The sequence below is a fragment of the Anastrepha ludens genome, chromosome 3, assembly GCF_028408465.1.
Source record: "Anastrepha ludens isolate Willacy chromosome 3, idAnaLude1.1, whole genome shotgun sequence".
Taxonomy (NCBI): domain Eukaryota; kingdom Metazoa; phylum Arthropoda; class Insecta; order Diptera; family Tephritidae; genus Anastrepha; species Anastrepha ludens.
In genome coordinates, this window is record NC_071499.1 from 69,057,161 (window position 1) to 69,078,130 (window position 20,970).

General features: G+C 38.5%; 1 protein-coding gene across 1 annotated transcript in view; it reads right to left on the minus strand.

The window, feature by feature from the left end:
* Nucleotides 1-20,970, minus strand: part of LOC128856537 (dynein regulatory complex subunit 4) — a 37,607-nt gene that overhangs the window by 9,079 nt on the left and 7,558 nt on the right. Inside the window, exon 2 of the mRNA XM_054091840.1 lies at nt 6,685-6,727. Within this exon, the coding sequence (XP_053947815.1) occupies nt 6,685-6,727 (43 nt within the window). The remainder of the gene's footprint in view (nt 1-6,684; nt 6,728-20,970) is intronic.

The window sequence follows — 20,970 nt, forward strand, 5'->3', positions numbered from 1 at the left end:
AAAGAATTTCGAATGGCGAAGAATTCTAGGGGGAATATTAAAGGCAATGTTTTTTAAAATAGAAAGGCAGTTAATATAGTCTTTTATGATGTTAATGACAAATGAGCACGCTAAAATGGATCCTCTGTCTTCAAGTGTAGGAAGGTAACGAGAATAGTTAGAAGGTAGTGGTAGAGAAAAATTTAGTGAGCGGTGAGCAAATTTTACAACCAATACAAAATGCAGAGATTTAAATTTTATTAATAATGGATTTTAAACTTAGAAGTATTACTTTAAATATGTTTTATGACTTTTTCTTTTTTTCTTTTCTAAAATGCTTAAGATTGGTAAATATGAAAATATTATAATATGTATTATAATACAGTTCGTGAAACAAATATAGCACCTCAACATTTGGACAAATTTTGACTATTAAAAAATAATAAAGTTAATTCCATAATAAAGACCATACTAATCCATCTTCCAAATACTATAACAGTTTTAAAAAAAATTTAAATTTTTGAATCAGAACTAAAAAAAATTAAAAATGCTGTTTTATAGCCCATTAAATTGTATTATAATAAAGTGCAAGTTTAAAGTGGCTCAAAATTTTACTTAATTCTCTTTAATTTTTTCCCCAGACGGCATTATGTATTTCCTCTGCATAAGAAATCCGTGGTTTTGTTATATGGAGAAAATGCGCTACACCTTCAAGGAAAAAATTCTAAAAAATCACCGGGTTTCGCAGTAACTTCAAACTTGCATTTTATTGTAATAAAATTTAATAAGCTATTCGGCCGCCGTAGCCGAATGGGTCGGAGCGCGACTACCATTCGCGATTCACAGAGAGAACGTTGGTTCGAATCTCGGTGAAACCCCAAAATTAAGAAAAACATTTTTCTAATATCGGTCGCCCCTCGGCAGGCAATGGCAAACCTCCGAGAGTATTTCTGCCATTGGGAGTCGGCTTGAAACTGTAGGTCCCTCCATTTGTGGAACAACATCAAGACGCGCACACCACAAATAGGAGGAGGAGCTCGGCCAAACCCGCAAAAAGGGTGTACGCGCCAATTATATATATATATATTTAAAATCATACTAAGTTTTTTAATTTCAATAAGAAGTTTGAAATTTTGATGAATATCAGTACAATTTATTTTCAATATCGGGGATTGTTCATTTAAACAGCGCGCGTTATACATACAGTCTGTGTCAGAAGAAAAGAACCGGTTTTTTTCTTGTAACTTTAAGATATATTTCGTTGCCAGTGCTAACTCAGGTTAGTGTCGTTCGAAAATTTCCCGTAAACGCAACCAAACAAAACTTAGTGAGAAGTACGCGAAGCCTTTCGAGGCGGTATTTTTATGCACGCATTCGAAAGAGCGGAAATTACCTTACGCCGCGGCTGCAGAAGTGATTAAAAAAATCAAAAAAGTTTGTTGTGATGTGGAATCAGCGGTATAAGGTGTACAAAAATGTTGTAGACCTTTCCGAGCGCGGCTTGAAGCGAGTGATGACAAAAAAGCAGGATAAAGTGATCGTCCAACTTTTTAAGCGGGACAATTCTTTGTGAGTACGCCAAGCACAAGCAGTTCTTGCTAAAAAGGGAATAGATGTGAGTATCAACACCATCAAATGCCGACTGAAGGCGAACATATCCTACCGTCCCACATCATCAAAACCACTGCTCTCAGCAAAACACATTGAGAAACAACAAGACAAGAAAATGGCGTTACAATAATGAAGTAGCCTTCCCAGTCTCCAGATGCCAACCCCATTGAAAATGTGTGGGATTTATGAAAATGCATCTTTCCGGAAAGCCAGTCCACGATTTAAAGCAATTCGAGCGTCAAGTTCCCAAAATCTAGTCCTTTTTGCCGACGAGCTACGCAGAAAAGCTGGTTCAAGGCATTTCTTTAAAAAAATTCATCGGAAGAAGGTGGCTGAAGATATTCTTGAGCAAGTGAATTCGGGCACAACGTTTATCCAGCGTATCATAGCAGGTGATGAGACATGCAAACTAATGAACTATGAACTGAAACCCAAAAAACCACGTCAATGTCAGTCAAAATTGAAAGTCATTCTACTCGTTTTCTTTAATTATCATAGTGTTGTGCACTCGGAATTCGTTCCAAATGGTTCTACGGTAAACAAAGAATATTATTTGGAAGTTATGCGACGCTTTGGACAGAATGTGCGTGGGAAACGGCCCAATTTGTGGAAAGAAAACTCATGGATCTTGACCGTCTCACAAGGCTCGACAAATATCATCGAAGAATCACCGTATTCCCCGGATTTAGCCCCCTGTGAATTTTTCCTTTTCCCAAAAGTTAAATTGCCACTTCGCGGACGCCGCTTTGAGTCGATAGGAGCCATTAAGAAGAATTCGCTGAAGGAGTTGAAGAACATCTCTTCAAACGCGTTTAAAAGGTGCTTTGATGACTGGCATATGAGTATTCGTTCCAATGGAACCTAATTTGAAGGCCAAAATATAAATTTTGATGATTTAGCAATTATTTTGCGTTTTATTGAACAATTCCCGGGACTTGTTTGACAAAATGTGTATGGTTTTTGTTTTAGACAATAATAATAATAATTTAGAAAAATGGTAGAAGTTTTTTTTAAATAGCGGTTGCCCTGCGGCAGGCGTTGGCAAACATCCATCTGCCATGAAAAATCGCCTCATAAAAAAAACCATCTGCCGTTCAGAGGCGGCATAAAACTGTAGGTCCCTCCATTTGTGGAACCACATCAAGACGCACACCACAAAGAAGTGACGCTGCAATTATTTATTTTTCCTGTTCGTTTATTAATTTATATTTGATTGTTTATTGTTGTTTATGTTTTTAATTTGAGCTAAGCTCTCCTATTTTAACCCGGAGGTCAAGCTGAGTTTTATGAAGGCTACGCAGTATTGCCTATACACATACTTGAAATCGATCGACACTCATGAAAATATCACAAGGAGAATATTACTTTTTGAGAATAGTGAATTTTTTTTTACATAAACAATTAATGAGTTTTTTTAGCCAACCACTCTCAGTGCTGCATATTACTTACCCCTTGCTAGTGTTGGACAATTTGCACCATTTCGGTGTGCAGCTCCATACTGCCTGCAAGTTCTTCAACAAGGAGGTGGCGTATGAGTGACCGAGGGCCTGTCTGTGGCCGGGCAGTTTGTGGCAAAAGCAATTATCCGCTCAGTCGTTAAAATTAAGTAAAGAGACAGCAGCCGCACTCGATGCATGGTTCTAAGTGCAGCGCGGTGCTACAAACATAGGTACCTTCATAAGAGCAATAATGAATACATACAGACAATTACACATATGCGACAAGCAGTCTTTGATGCCTCCAGCTAATGTTGGTGACTTCTCCCAGTGCGCCGACCCACTGCCATCTCTAGCTGTGCGTTCGTCGCTTCGTTGAACGCAAATGAAGTTAATAAAATTTTGTAAGCCTAAAAGAAATGCAAAAGCGGCACAGCCTCTTCTTCCTTGCTTCATGCAGTTCTTGCAAGTAGTTAAGTCCATTGCGGCTGTACTGCCACCTAACGCACAACGCACATGACCAGCAATTAAGTAATATTTGCCGCAGTTACAGCTTTGCATGTCCTGCAACCTCATTGCAGCCATGTTGCACGCAACATTTGCCATGACTCTCATATGAATTTTCTGGTAGAAACGCAGACGGTTGTATGTAGGAACTTTATATGCGCCACTCGGTACTTAAATGGCTGAGTAAATGACAGGGTAGTGAGCCGAAATGTTCGGACACATTTTATGAATGGCAAAATATCTTTCTTTTATTTCATTGCTTTACATTGGAGCACTGCAATTGCAGCAACATGTGCTCCAGCATGCCACTGAGTGCACTGATGCACGCCTAATGCACACACATTGCCGGCAATTCGAAACGTTGGCTGTCGCAATATGTTGTTTGACATTGTCTGCCGAAGTAATGTAGCAGTGAATTTACTCATTTCCTTTATTACATACACATATGTATTTATGTATGTGTGTATCTATATTTTATTTACACGCTTATAAAAAAGCGTACTTTGAAAACGTTGACGTCAAAAAATTATCGACTTTTGCAAAGAAAAAAGAGTTAATAAATAAAAAAAACAAAGAGAAAAAATTAACCGCCAATCGGGCATCGACATTTCTCTCCATTAGTTGCGACATGCCATTGTCCTGCCTGATTGTTTTATCAAAGTTATATGTCTAAGCGCCGCTAAATTGCATACAATTGACTTCTTCGTCGCCCGGAAGCGCATTTCATTTAGTATGAAAAGAATAGCGCGAATCAAGGCTTTTGTTTATGTCAATGCGCCTGAAAATATGCTCATAAATCACATCATGACGACTCGCTACTATTGTATTGCTTTTGATAGAATATTTTTAGGCGCGTTGCGGTAAAGTGGAAAAAGAACTCTTTTATTAAAACGAATTAAATAGACAGCAGTTCTCCCCGGTCTTGCTAAATACACACAAATCCACAAAATTTGGTAGTTCCATATTTGAAAGCGTTAATCTGGCATATTTTCGCGCGTATACATTGATATGTTTTTGTTTTACTTGTAAAGGATACCACATTTGGGCCGCTCGTTTTGAATTTATAGCTAGTTGACAATACTTTTTCGATTGGTTGTAGTTATTGTTGTTTTCATCCGAGCAGCACAGATCGCTATGCTTTGAATTCGGTTACTGAGAACAAAATCAATACGAAAATTCCAAGAGGGAAGAAGGGCGGCAGCAACTTATGCACTCCATCTGGGAGTGTAGTATGACTTTAAGTCTAACGGCAGGGTGAGCGGTGGTGTCTTCTTCCGAAGCCCAACTCTAAATCTATATTTTAAGTGAGAGCTTGCAAAGTAGAGTTTGATTAAGAAAATCGTTTCTGGAGAATAATGTGTTGGTATGCAGTATTCCATTTGCAAAATACTATTTTTTGATATAAATATTTTTTTATAATCTCCAAGATTTAATTATTCACACTTTCTAACCAAAAATTCAATTCGCAAATTTGCATCTTCGCCTTCTGTGATGTTGGGCCAGTGGGTGCGCGTTGCAGAGCAGTCTGTGTCAGATCTTTGCCGTATTGAATACCTACCAAAAGATTATTTATTTTTCCTAGCTTTTTGTTTTTGGTGCACAGATTTAAATGTTACCTTAACTGTGGTCTTTGCAGGGCGTGTCTTTTCAAAACAACAGAAAGCTCTTTCTTGCCTGCAGCAGGCACAATATCAATTGCCTCTTTGTGAAACAACCCACTGGAGAGGTTGCAGCTTATATATGTCAAACGGTTGATTTCCATACTGAAAGTAAGTAAGTAAAGAGCTATAGTTGCGGATGATCAATCAGTGCAGGTGGCCATCTCAAGTTTTTTTTTGATGACGAAAATGACTGCAAATTTTTTAATAAGCGGGCAGGTAAAAGTTGGAACAAAACAGAGCTTATCGCATTTCAAGGCAGATATGGTCGGCTTCGGACCGAAAACAAATACGAGGTATGAAATATTTAGAAAGGGTACACATATCTACTGCCATTGGAGTGCTCACTGGACACTGCTAAATAACTAAGTATCAGAAAAGCTGGATATGCCTTTCTGAACATGTTAAGAATACGATGAATAGGAAGAAACTATCTCTCATTTCCACTGTTGGTGGATTCATCAGGCGTAGTAAGGCAAACTGTAATGTCACAATGAACCTCGGTTATTGTTGTTGTTGTTGTTGTTGTATCAGCTTAAGCATTTCTCATACATGCACGGGGAATGCTGCTGGAGTGACAGTCCTTACGGTAATGTGAAACCGACTGTCGCGGGAAGAACGGGCCTCAGTCTGTTAGCTTAGTTTTAGCGGCTGCCACTTCATCCGGACCTAATGGGACGAGAGTAGGTGAAGGTGGTGATATTCTATCAATCGATCGATGTCGTTCAAGGCCAGTTTCAGTGCTTGTTGAAAATATTTGTATCGGTTATATTGTGACAGATTTTTTTTCAGTTGAAGAGAGTCTTACTTGACAGCTGTTATGTGAGAACAATTTGGCTTAGTCATGAAAAATTGCACGAATGCATGAAATATGGGATTCATCAGTCCATTGATGAAGGTGGTACTTTGCACAAATATGGGCGAAAATTTTGTCTACAGACCAACATCACTAGGAGGACATGTCTCGTATATATATTGCGCTCCATGCATAATTTTCATGCTAAACACTTGTTTACAAAAAAACACCAACATTTAAAAAAAATGCGCATTTCTCTGAAGTTCGGAATTGGGCGGTCCTAATGGGAGACCGTATATTTATGCATTCAACGCTCCTAAAAGCATGCAATAATGCTTGAGCCCAACTGCTGTTTTAAGTGTCAATGGCACCAATGCAGCAATGCCGTTGCTTGTCAGACAATACAATTTTAAAGCGCTAATATTTTTTTCGAGGTCTTCTACTTTTGCGCTTTCACATACATACATACACACATATTTCATTATGCGAGCGACAATTTCTGTAAAAAGTATCTTGCCGAAGTCGAGGTTGTGTCTGTGCCGTTGGCATGTTGCTCTTTTAAATTTTGTGTGACTTGTCTACAGATTCAATGCATATTTAGTATTATTTGTAATAAGTTTTTTTTTTATTTAAATAATGTTGTGAATATTATTTGTGTATACATCCATAAGTACATTTAATATATGTTAATACTTACTTGGCGCCTTCTTGCCCTTCTTCCCTTTTCCTTTTTTTGGCGGCTGAAAAAGAGAATGAAAAAATCACTAAATTTAAGTCTCATTTTAATGGTATTAATAATTTACGTAGTTAAATGTTCAAACTGATACATTAAAATCTGGAGATGAAACTTCATATTAGAAACCACGACTTAGAGATAAGCTCAACTAACGTGACTTTATACATTGTGTTTTCATTTCATTCGCCTCTCTCTCAGACACATCGCTTATGCCAAAACAGCGAAGTATCTGTCACAATTTTGCTTCGGATGGCCGAACCTATCTATCGACGAATCTATTATTCTTGATTACATTTTGCTAATATTAATTTCTTGTGTGCAATTAAATATTGCTCAAGAACAATTTAAAAAATCTTAAACATTGCAGAAAAATTAAAATAAAGAGCAAATATAAGAAAATAATGGAATGCTAGAACTCTCTTCGCGGTGTACTTTGGCTGTTTAGTACAACTAATTTTAGACAGATTTTTAACTTCATGTTTTATTTTTGTGTTACAAAATTCTTTGCACATTTACGGACCATTTCGCAACATCCGAACTTCGAACAGATCTCTTTATCGGCAAACTAGAGTTTGAGGGTCGTGCTAGGACAATCTTTCTAAATAGGCAGGATCGGATCGAGGGGAAAATCTGCAGGGGTTTTCTCTAAATCAGCCAATTTATCTATCTCCTTTGAACTGCCGAATACTGCTAGTGTTTTTCAAACAGAAGTCTTTGCGATCTTGCAGGCATGCAAAATGCTAAGGAACGCGGGAGGGGAGATATTAACATTTTCTCCGATAGTCAAGCCGCGATTAAGGCTCTGACGACGCCATGGTGCAGAACGAAATTAGTAAACTCCTGTAAAGAAGAGATCAATTCTCTTGGGTATGCAGGTAGCATTTCTCTGATCTGGGTGCCATGACATAGGAACATAGAGGGAAATGAAATTGCTGTTGAGCTTGCCAGGAAGGGAACTAAATTGCCTCAGAGACCTCCTACCCGGTCATCGGCATTCCCCTGGCAGTTGTCAAAGGGGAACTGTACAAATTATTTCTCAGGAAAGCGCAGAAAAGGTGGAGCTCCATTTCTTCATGTGCCATTTCGAAAACCCTTTGGCCCCAAGACGATGCACGAAGGGCTCAGAAAGTCCTTTGAACTCCTCGCTATTCAATTTCCAAACTTGTAGCTGTGTTTACCGGTCACTGGGCGATGGACACACACGTGGAAAAGCTAGGGTTGCCATTTAACCCCGAATGCAGAAGCTGTGGGAATCTTTCAGAGAAGGAGACTGTAGAGCACTTTCTCTGTAAATGTCCGGGCTTGGCAGCTAGACGACTAAGGTCACTGGGTGCTTCTTTCTTCGACAGCCTGGGGCAGTGCGCCAACCTAAATCCCATCAATCTTCTCCATTATGTCAACAGCTCTGGCTGGCTGTAGATATCTGCCTGTTGGAGGTCTCATAATGGTATCAAAACGGCACTTCAGTGCTACTTGAGGAGTGCCAGACTGGCACTTCAACCATTTGACCTGCCTACCTACATCGCAACGCATACGCAAAGAAATTCCAAAAAACGGAAGAAGCTTAATTTTAAGAATGTATGTTCTAAATTTGGTCCAATATTTGGCATTGTTTGAAGTCACTACATTTCCAGCTTAAAGCAAAAATACAGGTTTATTTTAATTTATGCCCACCATTTTGGTTTCGCTATTTTGATTTTTTAAATTTTAACTGCAGATTCCAGCAGCGTTCAGACTCTAACCAGCATGCGTACAGGGCAGGAAGTTTTCGACAACGCCTCATAGTCGGGAGAACTTCGCGCACTAGAGAAAGGGAACGTGCAGAGACAGAGAGACAAGGATAGCTGAAGCCGCAACGGACATAACTATCTAATTACAAAGAAGTAAAAGAAGCACGTAGCACCCCTCCTGCCATCTTTGACTAAGAGGCAAGTTTGAGAACTTGCGACTAATGCAAAGAGCGTTAAACCTTCGGAAAAGATGGTGTGCTGAGTGGGGGGTCTGGTCAGTCATCATTCTTTTTACCAGGAAAAGAGTCTTACCAAGTATGAGGGAAATTAGCAGGACTGACTAAGCTAGCTGCGACTAGCATGGGTAAACATCACGAGGGCGATGCGAACCTGCCATATAGCTGCAATGGAGTTGATCTTCGAGGTGACACCGTTTCACTTAGTTATTCAGTAATCAGCCAAGCGTACCATGTTGAACATTACTAGGGAAGGTTTCGGTAAAGGAAAAGTGATGCCATTGAAGAATACGCAATCGCTGAGCCTGCAGCTCCCATTTGCCCAACTACCCAGGGGGATATCAAATTTAAGAAGTTCAGAATTGAACTCCGGTAAAGTAAACAGTAGTAAATCTGCATTTGTAAGAAACTCTATGAGTGTACCCTGCACTGGTATACAGATGGCGTAGGTGCTGGAATATTTGGCCCCAAAACAAAACGTCTATGTCGATGGGTAATTTTCCCATGCATCTTCCAAGCGGAAGTGTATGCCATAAGTCAATGTGCAGAGATCAACTTAGACAGAAACTTCCGAAATGATTTGACATTCTAAACAACAGTCAGGCGGCTCTCAAGACATTGCCATCCTGTGAGGATAAGTCCTGGGAGATCCATGAGTGCAGTGAGAAATTGAACTTGTTAGGAACGCACAATCGCATTCGTCTCACATGGGGTCCAGGACATAAATCCTTACTAGGGATCTCACTTTCATGGGCCTGCTCATAGGTCATTGCAAACAGGTCCCTGCACAGAACTCTCTTGAATGTGACCCTATAGCGTGGAAAAGGTTGAGATATCTCGACCAGATGCACCCAGAAGAAAGGCATTACGCTCAGCCCAGCCCAGCTCTATCTTAATTTGATTTGGGCAACTTGGTTTGGAAGAGATACTGTAATGAGTAGAGTGCACAAAAGGCCATGAAGTCGAAGTGCAAACCTCATATTTTATTTATTCATTCTACTTCAGATTCGTAGATTCAGAGACTCAATAGAAAATTATTAAAAACGTAATTTTAAATAATGTTGCGACATTTTCCTTGGATTGCAGAGTTTTAGCCATTCTCTTGAGTTTCTTGATGCATAGTGCAATGGACGACCTAGATTAGAAGGCTCTGCCTGTACTTTAAGTGAATAACTGACGCAACTTCGCCAAGGAGAAAGGAAGTAGACGAAGTTTTTTGTTGTCGATCCCAAACCAACGGCGTTTGTATGACATATAGACCGCACAAAAACTATACTACTATAGCATCCCAACATTTCGACCAACTATTTATTTCTTTGAATGTTTATTACTACTTTTTAAATATAACTTAGGCAATGAAAAAAATCATATAAATCCAAATTTCAAGCTTTTTAAAAAAATTAAAAAAGCTCCAAAAACTTTACATCACAAATCCACAGCTTTTAATTAGAATTTCTAGTAAAATTTGTCATACTCAGTGGTGAGACACAGAAATCTTTACTGGGATAACGCAATACATAAATTACTACTGGAATAACGCAGCACATTAGCAGTGCAGTCACATAATCATAGCAGCGCACTGAGTGTATTATACTTAGCGGTAGGTCAGTTTCTTTGTTCGGCTGGATGTCCTGCTAATCAGGAGCCAATACAAAAGTGCGTGCATAAAAAATGTAGTTTCGGCACGACAAACATCACGCCACCACCCGTAGTAAGCTACAGCGAAAAATCACACCACCATATATCACCGTTTTGCTTTTCGTTTTCGTCACTCACCATTGCTCGTCATCGCCTACCTACTGCTAATAGTTTTTATAAAGGATGGTTAAATTTTAAGGGCCGATGTTGAATGTAAACCACACCTAAACGTCAAGTTTTTTCTGCATTTCATTTGACATTTTTCAAATTCAGACTAACTCAATTTGAACCATGGAAAGATACACAATCGAGCAACGCGCTAAAGTTGTTTAGGCTTATTATGAAAACGGGCGTCCAAATCAAAATGCATATCACTTTCAGTGATGAGGCACATTTTCACCTCAGTGGATTCGTCATAAAGCAAACTGCCGCATTTGGGGGAATCATAATCCAAGAGTGATTGCCGAAAAATCAATGCACCCACAAAGAGTGACTAATTGCTGCGCTTTATGGGCCGACGGCATCATTGGGCCGTATTTTTTCCAAAATGAGGCCGGTCAGGCAGTTACTGTGAATAGTGTTCGCTATCGTGAGATGATAACAAACTTTTTATGGCCCGAATTGGAAGATATGGATGTGGACGATATGTGGTTTCAATAGGACGGTGCCACTTGTCCCGCAGCTAACGAAACAATGGCTCTTTTGCGCGAAAAATTTGATGGCCGAATAGTCTCACGTCGCGGCGATGTCAATTGGCCGCCAAGATAATGTGATGTGACACCGTTGGACTTCTTTCTTTAGGGTTCTTTGAAAGAAAAGGTGTACGTCGATAAGCCAGCAACAATTCAAGAGCTAAAGGATGAGATAATTCGGCACATTAACGGCATAGAACCTCAATTATGCCTCAGCGTCATCGAAAATTTGGACCATCGGATGGAGGTGTACCGCCGGGCCCACGGCGGCCGATATTTTGTTCCATGTGTAATTGAGCTATACCAATATTATCATAATAAAGAGATATGACAATAATTTCCTAAAAAAATTATATTTTATTCAAAATCAACACCGGCCCTTGAAACTTAACCACCCTTTATATATTCATGCTGTGCTCGTAATTAGAATTCATTGCAAAGATTTTGATAAGCTACAAATAAATAGAATAAATTGCTTATAAAGTTTATAATATTCAGAACTAGAAAAACGCTTCTAGCTCCAACACTCAGTTTAATAGCTTATTCAATTTTAATAGAATGAAGTGCAAGTTTGAAGCACAAGAAAACATAGTTGATTTAATTTTTTTTTTCTTCCTAGACGCTCTTTCTCCATACTATATAATAAATGCTTGGAATTTTTTTGTCTGGAGAAAAATTGAGTATCTTGAGTCAGTTCAAATTTGCGCTTTGTTTAAAAATTGAATTGTGTACCTGTGTACCTTTTCTTTTAAAAATTTTTAATGAAAATTTTAAAATTTTGGTGAAAATTTGTCGAGTTTTTATAAATTTTCTACAAAGTTTGTACTAATTAATTTGGCCTTTGTTTTAGAATGTCCTGCGTTTGTATAAATCAACAAATAAATATAATAAATAGCCAAATCTTATGAAAATGTTGGTGCTAAATATATTGTTTCGTTTGCTGTATAAGAACAAGGCGATCTGCGTGACTGCAACAACTGACCTACTTAACACCATCTACTAAATTGTAGCAGCAATCATACAAAGCAGGCTCAAAGGTATCGAATGCTCCTTAAAAGACGAGCAAGCCAATACACTTCGGATTATAGTAGAACAATCAATCAAGTGGCGCTCCCCGCTCTACATGCCTACGAACAGCATTTAAGAAGGCATTCGACACTATCTAATGAAACGCAATATGGTTGGCACTGAGTAGAAAAGGAGTTCCCGCCAAGATAATTCACCTCATCAAAGCCCTCTACGAGAACTCGGAACTGGCAAAGCTTCACAAAGGCGATATCAGCGATCCATTCTTTACCAACGCCCCTTCTCTTCGCCATCGTCATTGATGACTTCATGAGCTAACTATCCCGGCACAAAAAAGGCATCGTATGGAATTTCACCACACAGGAGGAGGACCTGGACTTCGCCGATGACATCTGCCTCCTCTCTCACAAACTCTCTGACATGCAAGCGAAGGCAGACAGACTATTTGCGCTGGCACGCAATGTCGGACTGGAGGTCAACATCGCCAAGACCAAGGCTATGAGAGTCAACCATAATATAGCAGGACACATTATTGGGTTGACGAGTGCCCGGTGGAATTTGTCGAAAGCTTCTGCTACCTCGGCTGCATCATCACGGCAGATGGTGGAGCAGTTGAAGATGTCAACTGCCGGCCAAGCAAAGCAAGGGTGGCATATGGGCGAATGCATACAGTAAGGGGGAGCTCGCAAATCTCCATGCGCACTAAATTACGAATATTCGGCTCATACGTGAAGTCCGTATTGTTGTACGGAAGCGAAACATGACTGGTCTCTAACACTATCACACAGAGGCTACAATATTTCATCAGCAAATGCCTCCGCATCATCTGCAGAATATTTTGGCCAAACACCATTAGTGACGATCCACTGTGGATAATAACGAATAAGTAACCCATCCTCGGGCAAACCAAACGCAGACAGTGGCGATGGATGGTCATACGTAAGAAAACCAACAGATAGCATCATGAGAATGACACTGAACTGGAACTAGCAGATGCCGAAATCTCATGGGATGGTGCAAAAACAACAGCACAGAACCGTGTACGATGGAAGAGTCTTTTCCAGGTCCTACGCTCCCGAGAGGAGTGAACAAGGAAAAAAAAAACTCACAAAAAAATAAGAAGCAGACGTTTATGTTAGAAGTAGAAATCGAACCAACCTGGACAGGAATTTATAGTTTTTCAGAAAAGAATTTCCGAAAACGCGTGCAGTTCTTGCAAAGCTCTTTAATACTTAAGAAAGATCCCAAACTTGTTAAAATATTTGTTATGATTTTTTTTAATTCCGAATTGGTAGATAATATTATACTAACCTTCTCTTAGCGGAAAATAGCAACTTTCTATAAACAAGAGCATAAGGAACAAGCAATGATGTACTCAATTTAATTGTCTCTTTCATTCAAATTGTAGATGATAATTAATAAAACTGTGAGACTTCTTACTTCAGTTAATATGATCGAATTGAAATAAAACAATTTTCCTTCTTCAATGTATGTATGATACTTTCAAGTATGTATGTACTGGTATATATTTACATAAAGGCAGACAGAAAGTACATTAAATAAATAAAACGTGCAGCGAAAAAACAAGAGATCGAATTAATTGCCAATGCATTTGTTGTTGTTGTATTCGAAATTATCCACAACAACTGCTTACATTCTTTTCTTTTCATATGACAGCTTGCGAACCAATGCGATGAAAAATCATAACCGCGGCGATTCCATAATACGATAGCCGTAGCCAGATATTTCATGCACTTTTCCATTAATACATATACACTAGGGTGTCCCAAAAAAATTAAAGTGTTTTTTTTTAACGCATACCTTCTTATTTTGTTTGAATGGTCTCAAAACATCTAAAAATAAAGTTTCGTCTATTTAGAATCACGGCAACCCGTGCCGAGTTGCGAGGAAACCTAACGGTACTTGTATAGTACGGCGCGCACGAAGTGTCGGATTGATTGCGTGTAATTACTTGTTTGCTTTATTAGTAATCACGTTTTTTCCGTGTAGTCAACATGTCAGTGGAGTTACGAAGTTCCAAAAAGGAGATATTTTTAATAGGGGGCGTAAAACATCAAATTACCGGTTCTAAACTTCCCTCTAACGGGCAAGTACTGGCAGTTTTGTTCTATAATATTCGTGAAGTGAACTTAAGTGTCAATGAAAGTGCAAATCTCACAATTCGTGAGTGTATTATTTATTGGAAAAAGGCACGTATACCGACCAGATCAATACCTAACTGTGTTAAGAAACTAGTTAACTTATACCAAGTTTGGAGAGAATTGCAAAAAAATGCGAAAAAAACTCAAGAAGTGTTTGAACAGCGTCGACAGGAGTTTGTTTCAAACTTGAACAATTTGTTTGACATCGCACATGCCAATGCTCTTCAATCGATTAAAATAAATGAAGATAAGATCTTCTTGCAGCGCCTAAGAGAACCAGGTCGGCCCGGTCACTTAGCCGGAGTGGACAAAAAACTAACAAAAAAAGAGGAAAGGACGCGCCTTAGAATCATCGAGGAGGAAAAGCGACGTGCTAAAAATTTTGCATCCTTAGCACCATCAACATCATCTTGCGAACCACCACTAGAAAAGTCATCTTCTGATTCTGAAATAATTGAGCTAGAAGAAAATAGGCCCAGCGCAAGAGAAGCCTCCTCTCAGCCCGATAAAACTTCTATACGGAAAAATATCATAACTCCCAAGTTAGTTGCCGCATTAGACAGGTGTCAGTTAAGTGTGAGGGATTCTGTCTTTATAATTGAAGCTACTATTGAGGCTCTGGGGCACAATACGGATGAATTCCCTATAAGCAAGTCCTCCATCCATAGAGTTCGTACGGAAATTCGAAAAGAACGGGCTGAAGCTATAAAAATTGATTTTCAAGAACGCCTACCGGTAGTTATTACGTACGATAATAAAGAACAAATTATTGCTGTTCCTAAATTGGATAGTTCGACAGAAAGGGAACAGGCAGACGCAGTTTGCTATTACGAACTGGAACCTTGAAGACAAAGCGCAGATTCTCTGTTGTGATACTACTGCTTCTAACACAGGCCGCATAAATGGATCATGTATACTTCTCGAACAAAAACTGGGTAGAGAAGTGCTTATTTTTGCTTGCCGTCATCACGTTTACGAATTAGTACTTAAAGGCGTGTTTGAAGCGAAAATCAGTCAAGTAACTACAAGCCCAGACATCCCACTATTCAAGAAATTCCGAGAAAACTGGAAAAATATTGATCCCGAGAAAAAACAAAGCTGTACAGAAAAGCTATCTTGTTTTAATGTTTCGGAAATTGACAAGCTGCTAGAATTCTACAAAATTGAATTAACCAAAGAAATCGTTAGAGATGACTATCGCGAATTAATTGAGCTTTCAATTATATTTCTTGGCGGAGATTCAGAGAAGAAATATAAAATTCGGCCTCCAGGTGCTATGCACCAGGCTCGATGGATGGCGAGAGCCATTTATTCATTAAAAATATAGTTACTTAGCTCTCAATTCAGAACTTCAAACAAGGATAAGGCAGCTCTGTTGGACGTATGTCTGTTCATCGTGACATCCTACGTAAAACCCTGGCTCCAATGTATTTTAGCAGTAAAGGCGCCGTATCAGGATTTGTGTTTTTTGAAGGCCATGAAAAATTACGAAACAATAGACAAAAGCATTTCAAAAGCAGCTTTGCAGAGGTTTTGCCAGCATTTGTGGTATTTGACAGATGAAGTATCTATTCTGGCTTTATTTGATGATGATGTCGATCTAGAAACTAAAGTAAAAATGATTGCTAACTTAACTAGAGAACACCCAACAGCCCACAATAAACGTTGCATTGCATCCAAAGAAGAACTCTGTGGCCCACTTTTTGGTACGTTAATTAAGCTTGGATTTGTTGTTCTATGACTAAGTTTGCTAATAGGTATAATTGATAACTGATCTATCTGTTTTAATTTCAGAGAGAAACATTGATGACTTCGTCTCTGTCAAAAGCAAGTTCCTGTTTAATCGACTCCAGATTGCCGACAGTTTTCTGAACAAGTGCCCCTCTTCGTGGTCAAATGATGATTCGTTTCTACAGGCTAAAAAGAAGCTGCTAGGACTGAAAGCAGTTAATGATACGGCAGAAAGAGCGGTTAAGTTAATGCAAGACTTCCATAGTTTGATCACTGTTCAAGAGGAGCAAAAACAGTTTTTATTACGTTGCGTACAAGAACACAGACAGGTATATGCCGACTGTAAAAAGCAAACTTTGAAAAGAAAATTCGACGATTGATGTCCCTTTTATAAAAAAAAGAAAATAAATACGAAATATGTGTTTTATTTTTATTTATTTAATTAATCTAAAAATTCAATTAAACTTTTCTCTATTGTGAGCCTATAGCTTTCATACTAACTTTTAAACTTAAAGTTTGACATCAAGTCGGCACGGGTTAATGACATCCGATCTCAATAATATTTTATATTTAAGTTTTTAGAGTCAAATGGGAAAAAAATAAAGGGTATGCGTATTGAAATTCCGAAAAAAAAAATTCCCCCTTGTAGCCTGGGACACCCTAATATACACCCATACAAAAGCACCAGTATATGAGAACATACACCCTGTAGTAGAAGTCTGCGTACAATAGTTATTATTGAAATATTCGGAATTATTTTTATGTTAAATCATTTTCGTTATAGTATTACAAAAACGTAGATGGGCAAAAATAAAAACCATATACATTAAAGTTTCAAACTTTCAGAAAAATTCAAGTAAATTCAACGAACTCAACTTTTTTTATCAATATTTTAATCAGGAAAAAAATTACCATAAATCAACGTGAACTTTGAGCCGCTCTACGCTTGCGTTTTATTGGAATAAAATTCAATGAGCTATAAAAATGCGTACCTAAATTTTTTTTAATTAGTAATAAAAAGGTTCAAATTATGTTGAAAACTTGTAGATTTGATTTTTTATTTACGCAAAGTTTGAAGCTTAGATTATTTACATGGTTTTTCTAGAAAAATAAATAACATTTTCATAAAAAAGTGTTAAAATTGAATAGGAAACAATAAATTGTCAAAAGTTATTAATAAGCCCTTGTGCTATAGTTATTTGACGCACTGTATGTTGTCGACTGTATGCGAAGAGGAAACTTTCACAGCCGTTTACGGCACCAGCCATCGATTATGAGAAATGCAATAATTGAAATGCATCAGAGGACAGACTCTAGCCTTTACCTTTATGAGAGGTTGACATGCTCTTTCTGCTACGAATTCACTAATACATTTGTATGCGTGTGTTGCATGCACCATAAACGGCTAGCAGCCTTAAGAGGTATGAACAAAAACGACGGAGTGTATAAAGCACTTAACATTCGGTGAATGAGAAAATATGTAAAGGAAAAATACGTATGTATGTATGTGCAAGTATGTAAGTAGAGGTAAGCATCTACTTATGAGGAAAGGAAATAAACAGTAAAATTAATAAAATAAATTTTTTGTTATTGCTGGAAAAGTATGGAAAACTCACTTTCATTTCTTTTAAATTGCTGAATCACTCGCTCGCGGGTCAGAGGCGAAAGCGAATGAGGTACATAAGTATAATGGCGAATACGGATCGCATCGTCATATAGCTTTAGTAGGAGCATTTTGGGCATTGCGCCAACTATTTTCAGTTCCATAACTTGAAAAGTAAGCCCCATTCAAAAACAAACAATGTATCGAGACTCGCATGAAAACCTACTGAAAGTATGGGAATTTTCAATAGGAACATAAAAACTTTGCAGAGCCCAATCGTAGATGCTTCGGTGCTTCAAATGAGCAAGAGATTTCACTTCCTGCGTTAATTTGATCTTTTAAGGGTGTAGGTTAATATGAAACCAAAGCGATCATGTATCAAATTCCTATAGTCTCATAACATAAATTTTATAAATCTCCTACACTCGTATGATAATGCGAAGAACCTTAAAATACATAGATACCTGGCCTTAACGCAGCCAACATGGAACTAGTGTTGCTTACAAGGAAATATAAAATTTTCACTCATCGGTGAGGGTAGGCTTCGCTCCCAAAAGATGTCACCGGCTATACGTATATATATAGCTATTGTTAGACCAATTACTACCTTCCGAGTTCTCGTCTGGTGGCCAACTCTACATAAGAAAACTTCATTCAAGGGGCTAGATAGTATTCAAAGGGCGACAAGTTTAAGTAATACTGGAGCGCTCAAAATACAAGACAAACAACCAGAGACACTGGCGTATACTTGGACATTTTCTGATATTCCTAGTACCACTAATTTTTGTGACTCCGTGAATACGTACCTTAACAGGTCTTATACAATCCATTTTCCGTCTAGAGCGAACTGCAAAAATGGTGTAAAAGACAATGAAAAAGGCCCCGTTTTACGGCTCACAACTCAATGATCGAATGGGAGGTGGCGCATATTCGGAAACTAAAGGCACAAATATATATTATAGTTGCTTTCACTTGCCTGATCATTGCAGCGTATTCCAAGCCGAAATTTTGGCAATCTCAGAAAGCCTTTAAGTGGTAAATAAAGGCGTAGTCACATTTAGAGAGATCTTCATTTACTCCGAAAGTCAGACAGCTCTGAAATCACTCCTATCATGTGTTCACTCGTCTAACACATTAAAAGAGTGTTACAAATTATTAAAAATACTTGCACAGTATTTTTCTGTTAATCTACTCTCGGTGTCAGGTAGTCAGGACAAGGTTGATATACCTATGCCCTTGGCAAAAAGTAAATTTCTAGACAGACACACCATTATTGTTGCTAATTCCAACTGGAGAGTTCAGATTAATCAACTTAAGCCGCGAATCGTAATGCGTGTGTTAATCCTAGAAAGATAACATACGCCGCCGAGGCGCCTGCCCAATGGACATAATGTTGTTAATTTTGGATAAAGGTTCTAGTGATTTATATTTAAAAGTATTTAAAGTACGCAAATTTATAATAAGATTGTATTTTATTTTTATCGGCACGGCCGCCGTCGCCGTTTGGTTTACCGTAGGGTTCGTGTGTGACTACCATTTGGAAGTGCATAGGTTCGAAACATTGCGGTGCATTTCTTTAACAATTCGTTACACCAATAGACACAAGTCAGTTTTTGGGCAACTGTCAAATTATGCGGTACCCAACGAGCACAAATCTTCTTGATGACCAAATATTCATGCAATATTACAATAAAAAATTCAACAAATTTCCATCAAAATTTGACACTTTTCAATCGCCTTGACCTGGAAAAATCACTTATTGTACATTATAAATAAAGCCTTGACAGCAATATACGGATGCCAAAGGCTTTACGATAAAACATGGGGTCTACGCCCAAAGATGATGGCATGATCTTATAAGACAATAATAGTGCCAATGATTACCTATGTCTCTCTGGTATGGTGGCCAAAAATAGACTAAGCTAAAACTCAGATAACACTTAACAAGGTATACAGAAAAGCCTGTCTGAGCATAACAGGATGTGCACCTGTCCCACCACGGTTTTAGGAATGGTCACTGGAATAATTCCACTATATCTTGCAGCGAAAGGGACGGCAGTCAGCTCAGTACAGCTCTAAGGCTTCCTTATTTATTCCATTTCAAAGAAGGCAACGTACAGGACATGTAAGAATTCTGGGTTCAATCCTGAACTCTTCGTGCCTGACAGCCCACGTCAAGATGGAAAGGTAGCTAGAATTCTCCAAGAAATTCAAAGTGGTGACTGTTCAGCGTGGAGAAACCATAAAATATCCTTAAAACTGTCCGCCTTGTTTGTTGTGGTTTACTGAGCTCAAAATGGAAGACTGTAGTGCCGAGGCTGGAATTGTCGGACCACATTTCAAAAAAGCAATTGCAATAGGAAAAACCACTTCCATTTTCCAGGCGGAGGTCCACGCCTTAGAGCTGTTTGCCAGAGAAAGTCTACGGCGAGGCACGCGCGGTGCCAACATTAGCATTCTCTCTGACAGTCAAGCAGCTCTAAAATCGATTTCCAATCAAGGTTGGTCTGGGAATGTTTTAAAATCCTCAACACCCTAGCATCAAGAAATTCTGTTATCTTGATGTGGGTTCCGGGTCATGAGGGGCACGAAGAGAATGAAATTGCGGACACTTTAGCGAAAATGGGGGCAAACACTCCCTTCATAGGTCCTGAACCTTTCTGCGGGGTAAATAACAGCTTAAAGTGTGCGTTTCTGCGTGAGCAGGAACAACGAGGCCTAATCAATTATTGGAGAGCCTAATTGGGCATGCGGCAATCGAAAAGACTCATTGATTTAGAACGGATAAAGGCAGAAGCAATCCTTAACCTAAGCAGAAAGGATATACAACTTTATACTGAACTACTAACAGGGCACTGTAAACTTAATTATCACATGAAAAAGATAGATGCGATAGAAAACGATTCCTGTAGACTCTGCAAAGAGGCACAAGAAACAGCTGAACACGTTCCATGCGACTGCCTAGCAGTGGCACGACACAGACTAAATTTCGTGGGAAATGGGGCTATACCTGTAGATCCAAACCTCCTGGTAGTAATGAAGCCTACAGTAGTTTTACGAGTAGGATTTAATAACAGCTTACAACTGTTTAAGTAGGCTACATGGCTGCACAATATATCTCTTCAGGTCGCAGTGCACAAACAGCTAATCAATAATAATAATAATAATCGCCTTGATTTTTGATAATTTGTTTTTGTTTTGCTGCTAATCATATAACGAATGCTCAACATGTTTATTATGTGAAAGAAAACACCAACGTCTTCAGCAAAAAAAAAATTTGTTATGTTACAAAATGAATGGAAGATGGTTGGCTTTTATTGTTTAAAATATGAATACAGTAAATGTTCAATTCAAAAATTATTCGCTCTTTAGCTGAGCTTAGTGCATCGCTAATCATTTTAAAATCCAAATTTGGACCCAATTCTTGCC